Raw genomic sequence first — 23,892 nt, forward strand, 5'->3', positions numbered from 1 at the left:
AGTCAGCCAGGATCTGCCAGTCGGCCAGGATCTGCCAGATCCGCCAGTCAGCCAGGATCCGCCAGTCAGCCAGGATCCGCCAGTCAGCCAGGATCTGCCAGAACCGCTAGTCAGCCAGGATCCGCCAGTCAGCCAGGATCTGCCAGTCAGCCAGGATCTGCCGGAACCACCAGCCAGCCAGGATCTGGTAGATCCATCAACCTGCCTGAGCTTCCTCTCACTCCTGAGCTTCCTCTCACTCCTGAGCTTCCTCTCACTCCTGAGCTTCCTCTCACTCCTGAGCTTTCTCTCACTCTCGAGCTTTCTCTCACTCTCGAGCTTTCTCTCACTCCCAAGCTTCCCCTCAGTCCCGAGCTGCCTCTGTCCCGAGCTGTCCAGTGGGGTTCTGGGTGAGGACTACTAGGCCATGGTCGGCGGCGAGGGTGGACTATCCAGGGACGCGAGGAAGAGGGACTAAGACAGTGTTTGAGTGGGGTCCGCGTCCCGCACCGGAGCCGTCACCATGGACAGACGCCCACCCGGACCCTCCCTGTTGTTTTGAGGTGCGTTCGGGAGTCCGCACCTTGGGGGGGGGTTCTGTCACGCCCTGGTCGAAGTATTTTGTGTTTTTCTTTATGTTTTGGTCAGGCCAGGGTGTGACATGGGTTTTTGTATGTGGTGTGTAGCTTAGTGGGATTGTAGCTTAGTGGGGTGTTCTGGGAGAGTCTATGGCTGTCTGAAGTGGTTCTCAATCAGAGGCAGGTGTTTACCGTTGTCTCTGATTGGGAACCATATTTAGGCAGCCATATTCTTTGGTTGTATTGTGGGTGATTGTCCTGTGTGTCTTGATGTCCTTGTTAGAGGTTTGTAGACACATGTATAGGCTGTTTTCGGTTTTCGTTTCGTTTATTGTTTTGTTGAGTTCGTGTGTTGATTCGTGTTAAGTTGTTTTATTAAACATGGATCGAAATCTACACGCTGCAGTTTGGTCCGACTCTCCTTCACCAGTAGAAAGCCGTTAAAAAAATGTTATTACTCACGAGGTTGACAAGAAATACCAGGAGAAACAATGACAACTCCCCCCCCCCCCAAAAAAAGAAGGTTCATTAAAACATCGAAGCAAACAGAAAATGTATTTAATCAAAGTCTAGCCAAATGCTCTTATCATATGAAAGACTGAACACGTTATTTCTTAAGTGATGTTAATGCCATTATATCAAGTTGTCAGGAAGGACAAGGTAAGACAGCATAACATAACGGAAGGGGTGATGAAATAGAGAACAGAGCCCTTCCTTTAACTGCGGAACAGTTAGGTAACATTATGGTCCGTGGTTTAGAGGAGCGGGAAGCGCACATAAAAAAAACAACGTGCCTTTTTATATATTTTTTGTGTTGTTTTGTGCGCGTGAGTTTTCTCCCACCTTTTTAATGGAGGAAAATATAAAGAGTTGAAAGCATAGAGGAGCGTTACGTTTACTCACCGCGAAACGGCAATTCAGCGTTTACCCAGCTATTTGTTCACGTTACCACTACGTCACAGGTTCTGATTGTCATTGTGATCCAGCAGTACAAAACCACTATATACTTGGACTGGAGCAAAAAAAAATTAAAAGCTATTTTATGCAATTTTATGTAACACTCATGCATTTCATAAAGATATATTGCATAGCTCTTCAACTGTTCTGCCCTCGGTGCTAAAACTGTGCTTGTAATACTTCACTTATTAATATATCTTACTGTTTTTTCCCTTCCGTACACCGTCAGACAGAAAATATCTCGTTGTTCAATCCACTTCCACATTGTTGTCAGTCAGTGTTCATACAATGTATACACTTTCAAAGGTTAGGTAAGTTTACAGAAATTAGAAACCTAACAATTCTGCCCCAAAAAAATCCTACATCTTCTAGAAAACTGCTTATAGGTTGTGTTGTAGCTAAGCCCTACAGGTATAAAAAATTAGCCCCTCGTTGTTCATCGGTTCATTTTCTATCTCCATTTGGAGTCTGTTTGTGGTTCCATCTTTTAAACAAGTTTACAATTGATTATAAGAGAAAACAATCATGCATTAATGATCTTCTCTTCCGAAAATGGAAATGTCTTGTGGTCGATAACGTCCTTCCTATAGAACATGAGTTGGCAAAAAAAGGCCTGTGCTTCCGAGAATAAAATCCTCCCTGGTCCATTTTCCTGCAGCCGAAGCCAAACTTTTGTTCCACTTCCTTTTTCTCTCTCTCTCAATGTTATATTTTATACAAACATCGCATCGATCGAAGATAGACTTGGGGAAAGACAAGACTTCTCTACTAACGTTTTTTTTTGGTAGGCACTATGCTGTACTGAGGTTGAGGTCAGGGGTCATTCTGCTGTGGGTTGGGGCCACAGAGACTCTGGGAGGAGTCTTCGGGGATGACGTCATCAGACGAACCAGAAAGCGACCACATTCTTCTTCTTCTTCTTCATCTTCCCCCCCCTCTTCCGTCGTTGTCTAAAGCCTCATCATGGGAGCGGCTGAATCACCTCACCTCAGATCCGTAGGTGGAACGTGCTGGAAAAACAAAACACAACACAAGGACATAGTTAGTTACACAGCTGCCTTTACAACAGATGGGACGTCATGGACTCATCCAACAAAATATAGAAAAACATTTTAGAGGTCTTGAAAACATGTAATAATAAACATAGATTTTTGGAGTGATGTATCACTTTAACTGGGTTGTCTATGAGGCAAGTTATTCTGTCAACAGTGGAGCTTCTTTTAGAAGTGTTGTCCCCTTATCAACAACATATACAGGGTTTTCAGAAAGTAATCAGACCCCTTGACTTTTTCCCACATTTTGTTACGTTACAGAATTAATCTATAATGAATTAAATACATTTTTTAAAAACTCATCAATCTACACACAATATGCCATAATGACATCACAATACCCCGTAATGACATCACAATACCCCGTAATGACATCACAATACCTCATAATGACATCACAATACCCCATAATGACATCACAATACACCATAATGACATCACAATACCCCATAATGACATCACAATACCCCATAATGATTGGAGTCCAGCTGTGGTAAATTCAATTGATTGGACATGATTTGGAAAGGCACACACCTGTCTATATAAGGTCCCACAGTTGACAGTGCATGTCAGAGCAAAAACCAAGCCATGAGGTCGAAGGAATTGTCCGTAGAGCTCTGAGACAGGATTGTGTCGAGACACAGATCTGTGGAAGGGTACCAACAAAAATTCTGCAGCTTTGAAGGTCACCAAGAACACAGTGGCCTCCATCATTCTTAAATGGAAGAAGTTTAGAACCACCAAACCGAGCAATCGGGGGAGAAGGGCCTTGGTCAGGGAGATGACCAAGAACCCAATGGTCACTCTGACAGAGCTCCAGAGTTCCTCTGTGGAGATGGGAGAACCTTCCAGAAGGACAACCATCTCTGCAGCACTCCACCAATCAGGCCTTTATAGTAGAGTGGCCAGAGAGAAGCCACTCCACAGTAAAAGGAACATGAGAACTAGGGCTGTTGCAGTGACCTGCGGTCACGAAGACAGTCAAATTCCACGTGACCATTTAGTCACGGTAATTAGGCTTCTTCAAGCTCTGATGCTGCTGATGGGCATTAGTTGCCTACCAGCTAACTGCCTGGTACTCAGCACTCTATTGTCCCTCTAATCACTCTGACATCAATGCAAATGTAATCAAAAATCAAATCAAACACTTCATGAGAGCCCATGAACTCATGTTGCGCAACATTTCTATAGGCTATGCAATTGCATGAGAAAACAGACTGATGGCTTCTATTAAAAAGAGGAGGATCCCAACAGCTTTCTATTGGCTAGGCCTACTATATGTATTTCTCAACTTTCCTAATATTAAGCACATTGCTTATCTTTACAACAGGAGTATTTGCGGTCATTTTTGTAAATGGTGTTTTCTTGCTAATAAAATATTTGTACTTATATCCTACTGCCATGCTGCGCAAAAAAAAAACAAAGCAGAGCTCAGGCCTTTCAGGCAACTTTTTTCAAGTCATCATTAGAGTCGCATCATGCAGCCTTACAATGTATTAAACATCTAAACATATCAGCCCGACGTTTATAGAACAACTAAAGTTACATTAATAACTATAAATTAAGCATATCGGAGGACCTATTTCTTCGTTATCCGCTCAACACAGAATATCCACATGTGCAAACTCCCTCATCATCGTTTGGAGAAAATATCCTTTCTATTTAATTCAACTTTGTTAAATTGTATTCTTCATACTATAAAATAATGCCACGGAATCCTAAGCAAATCTTGTCTGCTAAATGAACTAGTGTAGCCCACAGCCATATGGCATAGCCAGATCAGGACCTAACATAAGGACAACTCAGAAGAGTATGCTTTCTCTTCTTCTGAAATAAACTACATTTTCTTCATATCATGTTTCTTTAGACCTGTCTAAAATAAATAATGGATTTATTGTGAAGGTGTAGGCTATATTACATGGATTTATTGTGAAGGTGTAGGCTATATTACATGGATTTATTGTGAAGGTGTAGGCTATATTACATGGATTTATTGTGAAGGTGTAGGCTATATTACATGGATTTATTGTGAAGGTGTAGGCTATATTACATGGATTTATTGTGAAGGTGTAGGCTATATTACATGGATTTATTGTGAAGGTGGAGGCTATATTACATGGATTTATTAGACTTTTTAAAAGGTAGATGTTCCAAAGGTCAGTGGCTTGTAGGCTGTGTGTGGAAGCCAGGAGATGCTACATGTATTTATGTTAATTAACAGTCAATTACTGTGAGACCGACAGTTGTTTGCTTGACAATCACCGGCTGATGAAATTTCGTGACCGCCACAGCCCTAATGACAGCTCACTTGGAGTTCTGCCAAAAGGCACCTAAAGGACTCTCAAAACATGAAAAACAAGATTCTCTGTTCTGATGAAACCAAGATGGAACTCTTTGGCCTGAATGCCAAGCTTCACGTCTGGAGGAAACCTGGCACCATCCCTACGGTGAAGCATGGTGGTGGGCAACATCATGCTGTGGGGATGTTTTTCAGTGGCAGGGACTGGGAGACTAGTCAGGATTGAGTGAAAGATGAATGGAGCAAAGTACAGAGAGATCCTTGATGAAAACCTGCTCCTGAGCGCTCAGGACCTCAGACTGGAGTGAAGGTTCACCTTCCAACAGGACAACGACCCTAAGCACACAGCCAAAACAATGCAGGAGTGGCTTAGGGACATGTCTCTGAATGTCCATGAGTGCCGAGACGCAATCTCTGGAGAGACCTAAAAATAGCTGTGCAGCAACGCTCCCCATCCAACCTGACAGAGCTTGAGAGGATCTGCAGAGAAGAATGGGATAAACTCCCCAAATACAGGTGTGCCAAACTTGTACGTCATACCCAATGAGACTCGAAGCTGTAGTCAATGTCAAAGGTGCTTCGTCAAAGAACTGAGTAAAGGGTCTGAATACTTATGTAAATGTGATATTTCAGTTTTTTATCTGTAATAAATTTGCAAAAAATTTAATTAAAAAAAAAAGTTTTGTTTTGTGCATTATGGGGTATTGTGATGTCATTATGGGGTATTGTGATGTCATTATGGGGTATTGTGATGTCATTATGGGGTATTGTGATGTCATTATGGGGTATTGTGATGTCATTATGGGTTATTGTGATGTCATTATGGGGTATGATGATGTCATTATGGGTTATTGTGATGTCATTATGGGGTATGATGATGTCATTATGGGTTATTGTGATGTCATTATGGGGTATGATGATGTCATTATGGGTTATTGTGATGTCATTATGGGGTATGATGATGTCATTATGGGGTATTGTGATGTCATTATGGGTTATTGTGATGTCATTATGGGGTATGATGATGTCATTATGGGTTATTGTGATGTCATTATGGGGTATGATGATGTCATTATGGGTTATTGTGATGTCATTATGGGGTATGATGATGTCATTATGGGTTATTGTGATGTCATTATGGGGTATGATGATGTCATTATGGGGTATTGTGATGTCATTATGGGGTATTGTGATGTCATTATGGGGTATTGTGATGTCATTATGGGGTATTGTGATGTCATTATGGGGTATTGTGATGTCATTATGGGGTATTGTGATGTCATTATGGGTTATTGTGATGTCATTATGGGGTATGATGATGTCATTATGGGTTATTGTGATGTCATTATGGGGTATGATGATGTCATTATGGGTTATTGTGATGTCATTATGGGGTATGATGATGTCATTATGGGTTATTGTGATGTCATTATGGGGTATGATGATGTCATTATGGGGTATTGTGATGTCATTATGGGGTATTGTGATGTCATTATGGGGTATTGTGATGTCATTATGGGGTATTGTGATGTCATTATGGGGTATTGTGATGTCATTATGGAGTATTGTGATGTCATTATGGGGTATTGTGATGTCATTATGGAGTATTGTGATGTCATTATGGGGTATTGTGATGTCATTATGGGGTATTGTGATGTCATTATGGGGTATTGTGTGTAGATTGATGAGGATTTTTAAAATTTATTTAATCAATTTTAGAAGACTGTAACGTAACAAAATGTGGAAAAAGTCAAGGGGTCTGAATACTTTCCAAATGCACTGTACCGGCTGACTGGATACATCTAACATGACTAATAACCTTATCAACAATAGATACAGTATATCTGCTGACTGGATACCTCTGGAGGGGACAGAGGAGAAACCTTGAGAGAGTTATGTTGCCATGAATCCATCTATCTTGAATTAACCCTTCTATCTTCAACCAGATCTCCTTTTAGAAACGTCTGACAGATATATTCCTGACATTATTTCACCTCTCCTCTCCTCTCCTCTCCTCTCCTCTCCTCTCCTCTCCTCTCCTCTCCTCTCCTCTCCTCTCCTCTCCTCTCCTCTCCCTCTCCTCTCCTCTCCTCTCCTCTCCTCTCCCCTCTCCTCTCCTCTCCTCTCCTCTCCTCTCCTCTCCTCCTCTCCTCTCCTCTCCTCTCCTCTCCTCTCCTCTCCCTCTCCTCTCCTCTCCTCTCCCTCTCCCCTCCCTCCTCTCCCTCCTCCTCTCCTCTCCCTCTCCCTCCCCCTCTCCTCTCCTCTCCTCTCCCCTCCCCCCTCTCCTCTCCTCTCCTCTCCTTTCCTGTTCATATGTATTGTGTGCCAGTCTGGCTGACTGTCAGTTGCAGCTGATATTATACAAAAGCCATTTTCTGTGTGAGTGAGAAATGGCGTCTTTCCTGAGGAGAGAATCACAGAACAGAACAAGTTCGCATCCCAAATGGCACCCTATTCCATTCATAGTGCTTGAGCCATGATACAAAAAAGTAGTGCACTATATAGGGCATAGGGTGCCAGAGTCCTACTGACTCTGGTCTAAAGTAGTGCACTATATAGGGCATAGGGTGCCATTTGGGAGGAAGACCCCAGCCAGAGCTGTAACACTCACATTAACCTACAACAGTACTCTGCTGCTAATAGAGCTACTTAAAGTGACATAGAGCCACTGTACTGACATTCTACAAGGCCTGGCCAGTGAACTAGTACCAATGTCACATTGGACCGCGGCTCGGATGACAGGACGATACTGTACCGATAACTTTTTACCCTGCCAAAGCTGGAAATGGACAATCTTTTGCATGAAGTAATATTAAAGTAGAGAGGGGGCCCTGCAAGGTCATCCAGACAGTGTATACATCTAATGGACTGGGAGATGGCCATGAATCCATTACATCTAATGGGCTGGGGAGATGGCCATGAATCCATTATATCTAATGGACTGGGGAGATGGCCATGAATCCATTATATCTAATGGGCTGGGAGATGGCCATGAATCCATTACATCTAATGGTCTGGGGAGATGGCCATGAATCCATTATATCTAATGGGCTGGGAGATGGCCATGAATCCATTACATCTAATGGTCTGGGGAGATGGCCATGAATCCATTATATCTAATGGACTGGGGAGATGGCCATGAATCCATTACATCTAATGGGCTGGGAAATGGCCATGAATCCATTACATCTAATGGTCTGGGGAGATGGCCATGAATCCATTACATCTAATGGTCTGGGGAGATGGCCATGAATCCATTACATCTAGTGGTCTGGGGAGATGGCCATGAATCCATTACATCTAATGGGCTGGGGAGATGGCCATGAATCCATTATATCTAATGGACTGGGGAGATGGCTATGAATCCATTATATCTAATGGGCTGGGGAGATGGCCATGAATCCATTATATCTAATGGTCTGGGGAGATGGCCATGAATCCATTACATCTAATGGACTGGGGAGATGGCCATGAATCCATTACATCTAGTGGTCTGGGGAGATGGCCATGAATCCATTACATCTAATGGGCTGGGGAGATGGCCATGAATCCATTATATCTAATGGACTGGGGAGATGGCTATGAATCCATTATATCTAATGGGCTGGGAGATGGCCATGAATCCATTACATCTAGTGGTCTGGGGAGATGGCCATGAATCCATTATATCTAATGGGCTGGGGAGATGGCCATGAATCCATTACATCTAGTGGTCTGGGGAGATGGCCATGAATCCATTACATCTAATGGGCTGGGAGATGTCCATGAATCCATTACATCTAGTGGTCTGGGGAGATGGCCATGAAACCATTATATCTAATGGGCTGGGGAGATGGCCATGAATCCATTACATCTAATGGACTGGGAGATGGCCATGAATCCATTATATCTAATGGACTGGGGAGATGGCCATGAATCCATTATATCTAATGGTCTGGGGAGATGGCCATGAATCCATTATATCTAATGGACTGGGGAGATGGCCATGAATCCATTATATCTAATGGTCTGGGGAGATGGCCATGAATCCATTACATCTAATGGGCTGGGGAGATGGCCATGAATCCATTACATCTAATGGTCTGGGGAGATGGCCATGAATCCATTACATCTAGTGGTCTGGGGAGATGGCCATGAATCCATTACATCTAATGGACTGGGGAGATGGATGGCCATGAATCCATTACATATAATGGACTAGGGAGATGGCCATGAATCCATTACATCTAATGGGCTGGGAGATGGCCATGAATCCATTACATCTAATGGGCTGGGGAGATGGCCATGAATCCATTACATCTAATGGACTGGGGAGATGGCCATGAATCCATTATATCTAATGGTCTGGGGAGATGGCCATGAATCCATTACATCTAATGGTCTGGGGAGATGGCCATGAATCCATTACATCTAATGGGCTGGGAGATGGCCATGAATCCATTACAGCTAATGGTCTGGGGAGATGGCCATGAATCCATTATATCTAATGGTCTGGGGAGATGGCCATGAAGCCATTAAATCCAGCAGGATCCAGGGGTCTGTAGGGGGGAGAGGTTACCAATAGACCCATAGCCTCCTCCATTCTAACAGGGCATCAGGCCAGTTTTAGTATTCCACACCTCAGTAGTGAATCTAAAGATACTGACAGGCCAGTCCAGTATTCCACACCTCAGCAGTGAATCTAAAGATACTGACAGGCCAGTCAGAGTATTCCACACCTCAGCAGTGAATCTAAAGATACTGACAGGCCAGTCAGAGTATTCCACACCTCAGCAGAGAATCTAAAGATACTGACAGGCCAGTCAGAGTATTCCACACCTCAGCAGAGAATCTAAAGATACTGACAGGCCAGTCAGAGTATTCCACACCTCAGCAGTGAATCTAAAGATACTGACAGGCCAGTCAGAGTATTCCACACCTCAGCAGTGAATCTAAAGATACTGACAGGTTGATGAAAACCGACAAGTTAACACTGCAATGACATGGTTCTAATACAATTGTTTTTGAGGTCATAGGATTTTCCAATGGTTTTCTTTGGGACTCCCTTTTTTATTAGGAACCTGGCTGCAGTTCCTAGGGCTTCCACTAGATGTCAACAGTCTTTAGAAATTGTTCAATGTTTTTCTTTTGAGAAATGAAGAAGTGGTGCTATTCATTGTAAGTGTCACTCCAGGTGGACTCTACTGTTTTGATGCGCGTGAACAGGAGCGCCCTTCACATTGTTTTTATCCGGTATTGGAAACAGTTTATTCCGTCTTAAATTTGATTGATTATTTACGTTTTAGAGAACCTGAGGTTGGATTAGGAACGTTGTTTGAAATGTTTGGACCAAGTTTACAGGTAATTTATTAGATACTTTGTAGGCATGTTGGGCGAGTTGAAACCGGTCTATTGCTGAATCAAACGCCCCAAATAAATTGACATTTTTGGGACATAAAGAAGGACATTATCGAACATTTGTGATGTTTCTGGGACATTTTGGAGTGCCAACAGAAGAAGATCTTCAAAGGTAAGGCATTAATTATATCGTTATTTCAGACTTTTGTGGTGCACCTGCCTGGTTGAAATATGATTTTCATGTGTTTGTATGCTGGGCGCTGTCCTCAGATAAACGCATGGTTTGCTTTCGCCCTAAAGCCTGTTTGAAATCTGACACAGCGGCTGGATTAACAAGAAGTTAAGCTTTATTTTGATGTATAACACATATATTTTGAAGAATGTTAAATATTTGAATTGAGTATTTTTGACGCTAGCGTCCCACCTACCCTAGAGAGGATAACAACATCGCATGGTTTGCTTTCGCCGTAAAGCCTTTTTGAAATCTAACACAGCGGCTGGATTAACAATAAATTAAGCTTTATTTTGATGTATAACACATATATTTTCAAGAAGTGAAGTATTTTTTTAGTATTTTTTGACACTAGCGTCTCACCTACCCTAGAGAGGATAACAACATCGCATGGGGTTTGCTTTCGCCGTAAAGCCTTTTTGAAATCTGACACAGCGGCTGGATTAACAAGAAGTTAAGACATGTATTTTCAAGAAGTGAAGTATTTTTTAGTATTTTTGACACTAGCGTCCCACCTACCCTAGAGAGGATAACAACATTCACTCGCCAGGCACCTGTTACAGGAGGAGAATAGACATGTTGTTGTTTATCTCTATTTATGTCTTACAGGGCCATCGTGTTTATCTGTCACTGTCTCTGGTCACAGGCAGCAGCGTCCTGCCACAAGCCTGACCTGGTTGCCACGACAACACGCTCCACCAATAAACCATGGAAACCAGGAAGAGTTCAAGCCAATCTAGAGCCGCCCCCGTGTGATTGGCAGATTTACGGGCCATATCATTGGCCAGCTAAATCAAGCTCTCTGGAATGGGAGAGGTTTTTACTAGCCAGTTCTTTCCGCCTGGTTTGGGCTCTCAAATGAAAACGATTTACAATACTGTTGATAGATTGATTGGTCCGCAGTAAAAAGGCTCTGATCAAGCACTATTGGTTCTCTCTCTCTCTCTGTGTTTAATCTCGGTCTGAAAGCAGCATTATATAGGGCAGCAGACGTTATCTTTGTCTGAAAGCAGCATTATGTAGGGCAGCAGAAGTGATCTTTGTCTGAAAGCAGCATCATGCAGAACAGCAGAAGTTATCTTTGTCTGAAAGCAGCATTATATAGGGCAGCATTATATAGGGCAGCAGAAGTTATCTTTGTCTGAAAGCAGCATTATATAGGGCAGCAGAAGTTATCTTTGTCTGAAAGCAGCATTATATAGGGCAGCAGACGTTATCTTTGTCTGAAAGCAGCATTATATAGGGCAGCATTATATAGGGCAGCGGACGTTATCTTTGTCTGAAAGCAGCATTATATAGGGCAGCATTATATAGGGCAGCATTATATAGGGCAGCAGAAGGTATCTTTGTCTGAAAGCAGCATTATATAGGGCAGCATTATATAGGGCAGCATTATATAGGGCAGCAGAAGTTATCTTTGTCTGAAAGCAGCATTATATAGGGCAGCATTATATAGGGCAGCATTATATAGGGCAGCAGACGTTATCTTTGTCTGAAAGCAGCATTATATAGGGCAGCAGAAGTTATCTTTGTCTGAAAGCAGTATTATATAGGGCAGCAGAAGTTATCTTTGTCTGAAAGCAGCATTATATAGGGCAGCAGAAGTTATCTTTGTCTGAAAGCAGCATTATATAGGGCAGCAGACGTTATCTTTGTCTGAAAGCAGCATTATATAGGGCAGCATTATATAGGGCAGCAGACGTTATCTTTGTCTGAAAGCAGCATTATATAGGGCAGCATTATATAGGGCAGCATTATATAGGGCAGCAGAAGGTATCTTTGTCTGAAAGCAGCATTATATAGGGCAGCATTATATAGGGCAGCATTATATAGGGCAGCAGAATTATCTTTGTCTGAAAGCAGCATTATATAGGGCAGTATTATATAGGGCAGCAGAAGTTATCTTTGTCTGAAAGCAGCATTATATAGGGCAGCATTATATAGGGCAGCATTATATAGGGCAGCAGAAGTTATCTTTGTCTGAAAGCAGCATTATATAGGGCAGTATTATATAGGGCAGCAGAAGTTATCTTTGTCTGAAAGCAGCATTATATAGGGCAGCATTATATAGGGCAGCATTATATAGGGCAGCAGAAGTTATCTTTGTCTGAAAGCAGCATTATATAGGGCAGCAGAAGTTATCTTTGTCTGAAAGCAGCATTATATAGGGCAGCAGAAGTTATCTTTGTCTGAAAGCAGCATCATATAGGGCAGTATTATATAGGGCAGCATTATATAGGGCAGCATTATATAGGGCAGCATTATATAGGGCAGCAGAAGGTATCTTTGTCTGAAAGCAGCATTATATAGGGCAGCATTATATAGGGCAGCAGACGTTATCTTTGTCTGAAAGCAGCATTACATAGGGCAGCATTATATAGGGCAGCATTATATAGGGCAGCATTATATAGGGCAACAGAAGTTATCTTTGTCTGAAAGCAGCATTATATAGGGCAGCAGAAGTTATCTTTGTCTGAAAGCAGCATTATATAGGGCAGTATTATATAGGGCAGCATTATATAGGGCAGCATTATATAGGGCAGCAGAAGTTATCTTTGTCTGAAAGCAGCATTATATAGAGCAGCAGAAGTTATCTTTGTCTGAAAGCAGCATCATATAGGGCAGTATTATATAGGGCAGCATTATATAGGGCAGCATTATATAGGGCAGCAGAAGGTATCTTTGTCTGAAAGCAGCATTATATAGGGCAGCATTATATAGGGCAGCAGACATTATCTTTGTCTGAAAGCAGCATTATATAGGGCAGCATTATATAGGGCAGCATTATATAGGGCAGCAGAAGGTATCTTTGTCTGAAAGCAGCATTATATAGGGCAGCATTATATAGGGCAGCAGACGTTATCTTTGTCTGAAAGCAGCATTATGTAGGGCAGCAGAAGTTATCTTTGTCTGAAAGAAACACACCAGACATTATACACTAGCCTGACACACCAGACATTATAGCCTGACACACCAGACATTATACACTAGCCTGACACACCAGACATTATACACTAACCTGACTCACCAGACATTATACACTAACCTGACACACCAGACATTATACACTAACCTGATACACCAGACATTATAGCCTGACACACCAAACATTATACACTAACCTGACACACCAGACATTATAGCCTGATACACCAGACATTATACACTAGCCTGACACACCAAACATTATACACTAACCTGACACACCAGACATTATAGCCTGACACACCAGACATTATAGCCTGACACACCAGACATTATAGCCTGATACACCAGACATTATAGCCTGACACACCAGACATTATACACTAACCTGACTCACAAGACATTATACACTAACCTGACACACCAGACATTATACACTAACCTGACACACCAGACATTATACACTAACCTGACTCACCAGACATTATAGCCTGACACACCAGACATTATACACTAACCTGACACACCAGACATTATACACTAACCTGACTCACCAGACATTATAGCCTGACTCACCAGACATTATACACTAACCTGACTCACCAGACATTATAGCCTGACACACCAGACATTATACACTAACCTGGGCAGACATTATACACTAACCTGACACACCAGACATTATACACTAACCTGACACACCAGACATTATAGCCTGACACACCAGACATTATAGCCTGACACACCAGACATTATAGCCTGACACACCAGACATTATACACTAACCTGACACACCAGACATTATAGCCTGACACACCAGACATTATACACTAACCTGACACACCAGACATTATAGCCTGACACACCAGACATTATACACTAACCTGACACACCAGACATTATACACTAGCCTGACACACCAGACATTATAGCCTGACACACCAGACATTATAGCCTGACACACCAGACATTATACACTAGCCTGACTCACCAGACATTATACACTAACCTGACTCACCAGACATTATACACTAACCTGACACACCAGACATTATACACTAACCTGACACACCAGACATTATAGCCTGACACACCAGACATTATAGCCTGACACACCAGACATTATACACTAGCCTGACACACCAGACATTATAGCCTGACACACCAGACATTATAGCCTGACTCACCAGACATTATAGCCTGACACACCAGACATTATAGCCTGACACACCAGACATTATACACTAGCCTGACACACCAGACATTATAGCCTGACACACCAGACATTATAGCCTGACTCACCAGACATTATAGCCTGACACACCAGACATTATACACTAACCTGACACACCAGACATTATAGCCTGACACACCAGACATTATACACTAACCTGACTCACCAGACATTATACACTAACCTGACTCACCAGACATTATACACTAACCTGACACACCAGACATTATACACTAGCCTGACACACCAGACATTATACACTAGCCTGACACACCAGACATTATACACTAACCTGACACACCAGACATTATAGCCTGACACACCAGACATTATACACTAGCCTGACACACCAGTCATTATAGCCTGACACACCAGACATTATAGCCTGACTCACCAGACATTATAGCCTGATACACCAGACATTATACACTAGCCTGACACACCAGACATTATACACTAGCCTGACACACCAGACATTATAGCCTGACACACCAGACATTATAGCCTGACTCACCAGACATTATAGCCTGATACACCAGACATTATACACTAGCCTGACACACCAGACATTATACACTAACCTGACTCACCAGACATTATACACTAACCTGATACACCAGACATTATAGCCTGACACACCAGACATTATAGCCTGACACACCAGACATTATACACTAACCTGACACACCAGACATTATACACTAACCTGATACACCAGACATTATACACTAACCTGACTCACCAGACATTATACACTAACCTGACACACCAGACATTATACACTAGCCTGACTCACCAGACATTATACACTAACCTGACACACCAGACATTATACACTAACCTGACACACCAGACATTATACACTAACCTGACACACCAGACATTATAGCCTGACACACCAGACATTATAGCCTGACACACCAGACATTATACACTAACCTGACACACCAGACATTATACACTAACCTGACACACCAGACATTATACACTAACCTGACTCACCAGACATTATACACTAACCTGACACACCAGACATTATACACTAACCTGACTCACCAGACATTATACACAGACATTATACCTGACCTGACACACCAGACATTATACACTAACCTGACACACCAGACATTATACACTAACCTGACTCACCAGACATTATACACTAACCTGACACACCAGACATTATACACTAGCCTGACACACCAGACATTATAGCCTGACACACAAGACATTATACACTAACCTGACACACCAGACATTATACACTAACCTGACTCACCAGACATTATACACTAACCTGACTCACCAGACATTATACACTAACCTGACACACCAGACATTATAGCCTGACTCACCAGACATTATAGCCTGACACACCAGACATTATACACTAACCTGACTCACCAGACATTATAGCCTGACACACCAGACATTATACACTAACCTGACACACCAGACATTATAGCCTGACACACCAGACATTATAGCCTGACACACCAGACATTATACACTAACCTGACACACCAGACATTATACACTAACCTGACACACCAGACATTATAGCCTGACACACCAGACATTATACACTAGCCTGACACACCAGACATTATACACTAACCTGACACACCAGACATTATACACTAACCTGACTCACCAGACATTATACACTAACCTGACACACCAGACATTATACACTAACCTGACTCACCAGACATTATAGCCTGACACACCAGACATTATACACTAACCTGACACACCAGACATTATACACTAACCTGACACACCAGACATTATACACTAACCTGACTCACCAGACATTATACACTAACCTGACACACCAGACATTATACACTAACCTGACTCACCAGACATTATACACTAACCTGATACACCAGACATATACATACCTGACTCACCAGACATTATAGCCTGACTCACCAGACATTATACACTAACCTGACACACCAGACATTATAGCCTGACACACCAGACATTATAGCCTGATACACCAGACATTATACACTAACCTGACACACCAGACATTATACACTAACCTGACACACCAGACATTATACACTAACCTGACACACCAGACATTATACACTAACCTGACACACCAGACATTATACACTAGCCTGATACACCAGACATTATAGCCTGACACACCAGACATTATAGCCTGACACACCAGACATTATACACTAACCTGACACACCAGACATTATACACTAACCTGACACACCAGACATTATACACTAACCTGACTCACCAGACATTATACACTAGCCTGACTCACCAGACATTATACACTAACCTGACTCACCAGACATTATACACTAGCCTGACACACCAGACATTATACACTAACCTGACTCACCAGACATTATACACTAACCTGACACACCAGACATTATAGCCTGACACACCAGACATTATAGCCTGACTCACCAGACATTATACACTAGCCTGACACACCAGACATTATAGCCTGATACACCAGACATTATAGCCTGACTCACCAGACATTATACACTAGCCTGACACACCAGACATTATACACTAGCCTGACACACCAGACATTATAGCCTGACACACCAGACATTATACACTAGCCTGATACACCAGACATTATAGCCTGACTCACCAGACATTATACACTAGCCTGACACACCAGACATTATAGCCTGACACACCAGACATTATACACTAGCCTGACACACCAGACATTACACACTAACCTGACACACCAGACATTACACACTAACCTGACACACCAGACATTATAGCCTGACACACCAGACATTATAGCCTGACACACCAGACATTATACACTAGCCTGACACACCAAACATTATACACTAGCCTGACACACCAGACATTACACACTAGCCTGACACACCAGACCACATCCATGACATCTTACCTTAGAAAGTCTGGAGCTTTAGAGATCATGTTCTCGAAGTCCGAGAAGGAGAGCTTGCTGTCCCCGTCGAGGTCAGCCTCCTCCATGGCCTTGCTACAGACCAGATTGACCTCTTCAGGGGTCAGCTCTCCTTTAGTCAGCCGGTTCAACGTCTTCTCCAGATCCTCCTTACACAGGAAGTTATCCACGTTAAAATCTGACACGCAGGAAAGAGGAAGAGAGATTCAAAATGAGATGAAGAGATTTGATTTGATTTGATTTAACATGGGAGAAATGAAGAGATTAAAATGGGAGAAATGAAGAGATTAAAATGGGAGAAATGAAGAGATTAAAATGGGAGAAATGAAGAGATTAAAATGGGAGAAATTAAGAGATTAAAATGGGAGAAATGAAGAGATTCAAAACTTGTTTGAATGGCGCAGGACGGAACGGGTCGGATGCAGTTTTCTGATGGCCTATGTACTAACCTATGTTCCGCAAGAAATTCAAAAAGCCTAACTAAATAAGTTACTAAATAACTAAATAAGTTACTAAATAACTAAATAAGTAACTCAGTAAGCAAGATAAAACAGAGTAAGTATGAGTCAGAGTCCTAGTTGTCATCAGACAGACAGGAGACATACTAGTCTACACAGTACTAACCAGTACTAACCATAGGAGACATACTAGTCTACTCAGTACTAACCAGTACTAACCATAAGAGACATACTAGTCTACTCAGTACTAACCAGTACTAACCATAAGAGACATACTAGTCTACACAGTACTAACCAGTACTAACCATAGGAGACATACTAGTCTACTCAGTACTAACCAGTACTAACCATAAGAGACATACTAGTCTACTCAGTACTAACCAGTACTAACCATAAGAGACATACTAGTCTACTCAGTACTAACCAGTACTAACCATAGGAGACATACTAGTCTACTCAGTACTAACCATAGGAGACATACTAGTCTACACAGTACTAACCAGTACTAACCATAGGAGACATACTAGTCTACACAGCACTAACCAGTACTAACCATAGGAGACATACTAGTCTACACAGTACTAACCAGTACTAACCATAGGATACATACTAGTCTACTCAGTACTAACCAGTACTAACCATAGGAGACATACTAGTCTACTCAGTACTAACCATAGGAGACATACTAGTTTACTCAGTACTAACCAGTACTAACCATAGGACACATACTAGTCTACACAGTACTAACCAGTACTAACCATATGAGACATACTAGTCTACTCAGTACTAACCAGTACTAACCATAAGAGACATACTAGTCTACTCAGTACTAACCAGTACTAACCATAGGAGACATACTAGTCTACTCAGTACTAACCATAGGAGACATACTAGTCTACACAGTACTAACCAGTACTAACCATAGGAGACATACTAGTCGACACACAGCACTAACCAGTACTAACCATAGGAGACACTAGTCTACACAGTACTAACCAGTACTAACCATAGGATACATACTAGTCTACTCAGTACTAACCAGTACTAACCATAGGAGACATACTAGTCTACTCAGTACTAACCATAGGAGACATACTAGTTTACTCAGTACTAACCAGTACTAACCATAGGACACATACTAGTCTACACAGTACTAACCAGTACTAACCATATGAGACATACTAGTCTACTCAGTACTAACCATAGGAGACATACTAGTCTACACAGTACTAACCAGTACTAACCATAGGACACATACTAGTCTACACAGCACTAACCAGTACTAACCAGTACTAACCATAGGAGACATACTAGTCTACACAGTACTAACCAGTACTAACCATAGGAGACATACTAGTCTACTCAGTACTAACCATAGGAGACATACTAGTCTACACAGTACTAACCAGTACTAACCATAGGATACATACTAGTCTACTCAGTACTAACCAGTACTAACCATAGGAGACATACTAGTCTACTCAGTACTAACCATAGGAGACATACTAGTTTACTCAGTACTAACCAGTACTAACCATAGGACACATACTAGTCTACACAGTACTAACCAGTACTAACCATATGAGACATACTAGTCTACTCAGTACTAACCATAGGAGACATACTAGTCTACACAGTACTAACCAGTACTAACCATAGGACACATACTAGTCTACACAGCACTAACCAGTACTAACCAGTACTAACCATAGGAGACATACTAGTCTACACAGTACTAACCAGTACTAACCATAGGAGACATACTAGTCTACTCAGTACTAACCATAGGAAACATACTCGTCTACACAGTACTAACCAGTACTAACCATAAGAGACATACTAGTCTACTCAGTACTAACCAGTACTAACCATAAGAGACATACTAGTCTACTCAGTACTAACCAGTACTATCCATAAGAGACATACTAGTCTACACAGTACTAACCAGTACTATCCATAAGAGACATACTAGTCTACACAGTACTAACCATAGGAGACATACTAGTTTACTCAGTACTAACCAGTACTAACCATAGGATACATACTAGTCTACACAGTACTAACCAGTACTAACCATAGGACACATACTAGTACTAACCATAGGAGACATACTAGTCTACTCAGTACTAACCATAGGAGACATACTAGTCTACACAGCACTAACCCGTACTAACCAGTACTAACCATAGGATACATACTAGTCTACACAGCACTAACCAGTACTAACCAGTACTAACCATAGGAGACATACTAGTCTACTCAGTACTAACCATAGGAGACATACTAGTCTACACAGCACTAACCAGTACTAACCAGTACTAACCATATGAGACATACTAGTCTACACAGCACTAACCAGTACTAACCAGTACTAACCATAGGAGACATACTAGTCTACACAGTACTAACCAGTACTAACCATAGGAGACATACTAGTCTACTCAGTACTAACCATAGGAGACATAGTCTACACAGTACTAACCAGTACTAACCATAGGATACATACTAGTCTACTCAGTACTAACCAGTACTAACCATAGGATACATACTAGTCTACTCAGTACTAACCAGTACTAACCATAGGAGACATACTAGTCTACTCAGTACTAACCATAGGAGACATACTAGTTTACTCAGTACTAACCAGTACTAACCATAGGACACATACTAGTCTACACAGTACTAACCAGTACTAACCATAGGAGACATACTAGTCTACACAGCACTAACCAGTACTAACCATAGGAGACATACTAGTCTACACAGTACTAACCAGTACTAACCATAGGATACATACTAGTCTACTCAGTACTAACCAGTACTAACCATAGGAGACATACTAGTCTACTCAGTACTAACCATAGGAGACATACTAGTTTACTCAGTACTAACCAGTACTAACCATAGGACACATACTAGTCTACACAGTACTAACCAGTACTAACCATATGAGACATACTAGTCTACTCAGTACTAACCATAGGAGACATACTAGTCTACACAGTACTAACCAGTACTAACCATAGGACACATACTAGTCTACACAGCACTAACCAGTACTAACCAGTACTAACCATAGGAGACATACTAGTCTACACAGTACTAACCAGTACTAACCATAAGAGACATACTAGTCTACTCAGTACTAACCATAGGAGACATACTAGTCTACACAGTACTAACCAGTACTAACCATAAGAGACATACTAGTCTACTCAGTACTAACCAGTACTATCCATAAGAGACATACTAGTCTACACAGTACTAACCAGTACTATCCATAAGAGACATACTAGTCTACACAGTACTAACCATAGGAGACATACTAGTTTACTCAGTACTAACCAGTACTAACCATAGGATACATACTAGTCTACACAGTACTAACCAGTACTAACCATAGGACACATACTAGTCTACACAGTACTAACCAGTACTAACCATAGGACACATACTAGTACTAACCATAGGAGACATACTAGTCATGTCTAACCAAAGACATCATTACACAGGACTAAGTACTAACCAGTTAACCATAGGATACATACTAGTCTACACAGCACTAACCAGTACTAACCAGTACTAACCATATGAGACATACTAGTTACACAGTACTAACCAGTACTAACCATAGGAGACATACTAGTCTCTCAGTACTAACCATAGGAGACAGAGTCTACACAGCACTAACCAGTACTAACCAGTACTAACCATATGAGACATACTAGTCTACACAGCACTAACCAGTACTAACCAGTACTAACCATAGGAGACATACTAGTCTACACAGTACTAACCAGTACTAACCATAGGAGACATACTAGTCTACTCAGTACTAACCAGTACTAACCAGTACTAACCATAGATTTTAAAAGCATATATGGTCTTCAGTTCTCGTGGAGCCGTTTCGCAGAGAGCAGAGAACATGTCTACAAAGTCATTGAAGCTCAAGTTGCCTTGTCCGTCCTCAGAGAAGACTTCCACGATGCGGTTTCTTACGGGTTCTCCTGGAAGAAGGAGCAGAGGACAGGTCAGTACTGTATTCAGGGCATTATGGGTATTATAGTACATCATGAGTGAGTCAGTTCTGTATACAGGGCATTATGGGCATTGTAGTAGATCATGAGTGAGTCAGTACTGTATTCAGGGCATTATGGGTATTGTAGTAGATCATGAGTGAGTCAGTATTGTATACAGGGCATTATGGGTATTATAGTAGATCATGAGTGAGTCAGTTCTGTATACAGGGCATTATGGGTGTTGTAGTAGATCATGAGTGAGTCAGTACTGTATACAGGGCATTATGGGTATTGTAGTAGATCATGAGTGAGTCAGTACTGTATAAAGGGCATTATGGGTATTGTAGTAGATCATGGTGAGTCAGTACTGTATTCAGGGCATTATGGGTATTGTAGTAGATCATGAGTGAGTCAGTTCTGTATACAGGGCATTATGGGTATTGTAGTAGATCATGAGTGAGTCAGTACTGTATACAGGGCATTATGGGTATTGTAGTAGATCATGAGTGAGTCAGTTCTGTATACAGGGCATTATGGGTATTGTAGTAGATCATGAGTGAGTCAGTACTGTATACAGGGCATTATGGGTATTGTAGTAGATCATGAGTGAGTCAGTACTGTATTCAGGGCATTATGGGTATTGTAGTAGATCATGAGTGAGTCAGTATTGTATACAGGGCATTATGGGTATTGTAGTAGATCATGAGTGAGTCAGTACTGTATACAGGGCATTATGGGTATTGTAGTACATCATGCTGCAGGTACTACTAAGAGGAATATGGAGTCTCAACCATGACGCTGATGCGTCCCACTATAGCAGATCTTCACGAGGTCAGTAGGTGACAGAACAGCCCCACACATCACGCACTGCAGATGCCAAGTTTGGTAACAGAATGACGGCACCAACAACACAAACCGTCGTTCTGTTACCTAACTGCATCTGCACTGTTCAAGTAAAGGTGTTTTTTGCCAACCTCTGTGGAAGTTGTTAAAAGCTGTCCTTGTGCATAAAGTTGTATGGTTTGTTGAACTTTTTGTGTTTGACATATATTCTGTTACTGTGGAATTACGGGGCGGCAGCGTAGCCTAGTGGTTAGAGTGTAGAGGCGGCAGGGTAGCCTAGTGGTTAGTAGATGGGTGGTGGAGGGCGGCAGGGTAGACTAGTGGTTAGAGTGGAGGGCGGCAGGTAGCCTAGTGGTTAGAGTGGAGGGCGGCAGGGTAGCCTAGTGGTTAGAGTGGATGGGCGGCAGGGTAGCCTAGTGGTTAGAGTGGATGGGCGGCAGGGTAGCCTAGTGGTTAGAGTGGATGGGCGGCAGGGTAGCCTAGTGGTTAGAGTGGAGGGCGGCAGGGTAGCCTAGTGGTTAGAGTGGAGGGCGGCAGGGTAGCCTAGTGGTTAGAGTGGAGGGGCGGCAGGTAGACTAGTGGTTAGAGTGGAGGGGCGGCAGGTAGACTAGTGGTTAGAGTGGAGGGCGGCAGGGTAGCCTAGTGGTTAGAGTGGAGGGGCGGCAGGTAGACTAGTGGTTAGAGTGGAGGGGCGGCAGGTAGACTAGTGGTTAGAGTGGAGGGTGGAGGGACAGCAGGTAGACTAGTGGTTAGAGTGGAGGGCGGCAGGTCGACTAGTGGTTAGGTGGAGGGCGGCAGGGTAGCCTAGTGGTTAGAGTGGAGGGCGGCAGGGTAGCCTAGTGGTTAGAGTGGAGCCTAGTGGGGTGGAGGGGCGGCAGGGTAGCCTAGTGGTTAGAGTGGAGGGCGGCAGGTAGACTAGTGGTTAGAGTGGAGGGCGGCAAGTAGACTAGTGGTTAGAGTGGAGGGATGGAGGGCGGCAGGTAGACTAGTGGTTAGAGTGGAGGGCGGCAGGTAGACTAGTGGTTAGAGTGGAGGGGC

At 42.4% G+C, this 23,892-nt stretch overlaps 1 protein-coding gene across 1 annotated transcript; it reads right to left on the reverse strand.

The window, feature by feature from the left end:
• Window positions 1-1,096: 1,096 nt before the first annotated feature.
• On the reverse strand, window positions 1,097-22,951 carry LOC135565151 (calcium and integrin-binding family member 2-like). The gene is made up of 4 exons (XM_065011212.1): window positions 22,942-22,951; window positions 21,853-21,999; window positions 17,517-17,712; window positions 1,097-2,524 (listed from the first exon to the last, which is right to left on the reverse strand). Exons 1-4 carry the CDS (start codon window positions 22,949-22,951, stop codon window positions 2,503-2,505), a joined length of 375 nt encoding a protein of 124 aa, XP_064867284.1. The 3' UTR covers window positions 1,097-2,502.
• Window positions 22,952-23,892: the final 941 nt, after the last annotated feature.

This window comes from Oncorhynchus nerka, linkage group LG27, assembly GCF_034236695.1.
Source record: "Oncorhynchus nerka isolate Pitt River linkage group LG27, Oner_Uvic_2.0, whole genome shotgun sequence".
Taxonomy (NCBI): Eukaryota; Metazoa; Chordata; class Actinopteri; order Salmoniformes; family Salmonidae; genus Oncorhynchus; species Oncorhynchus nerka.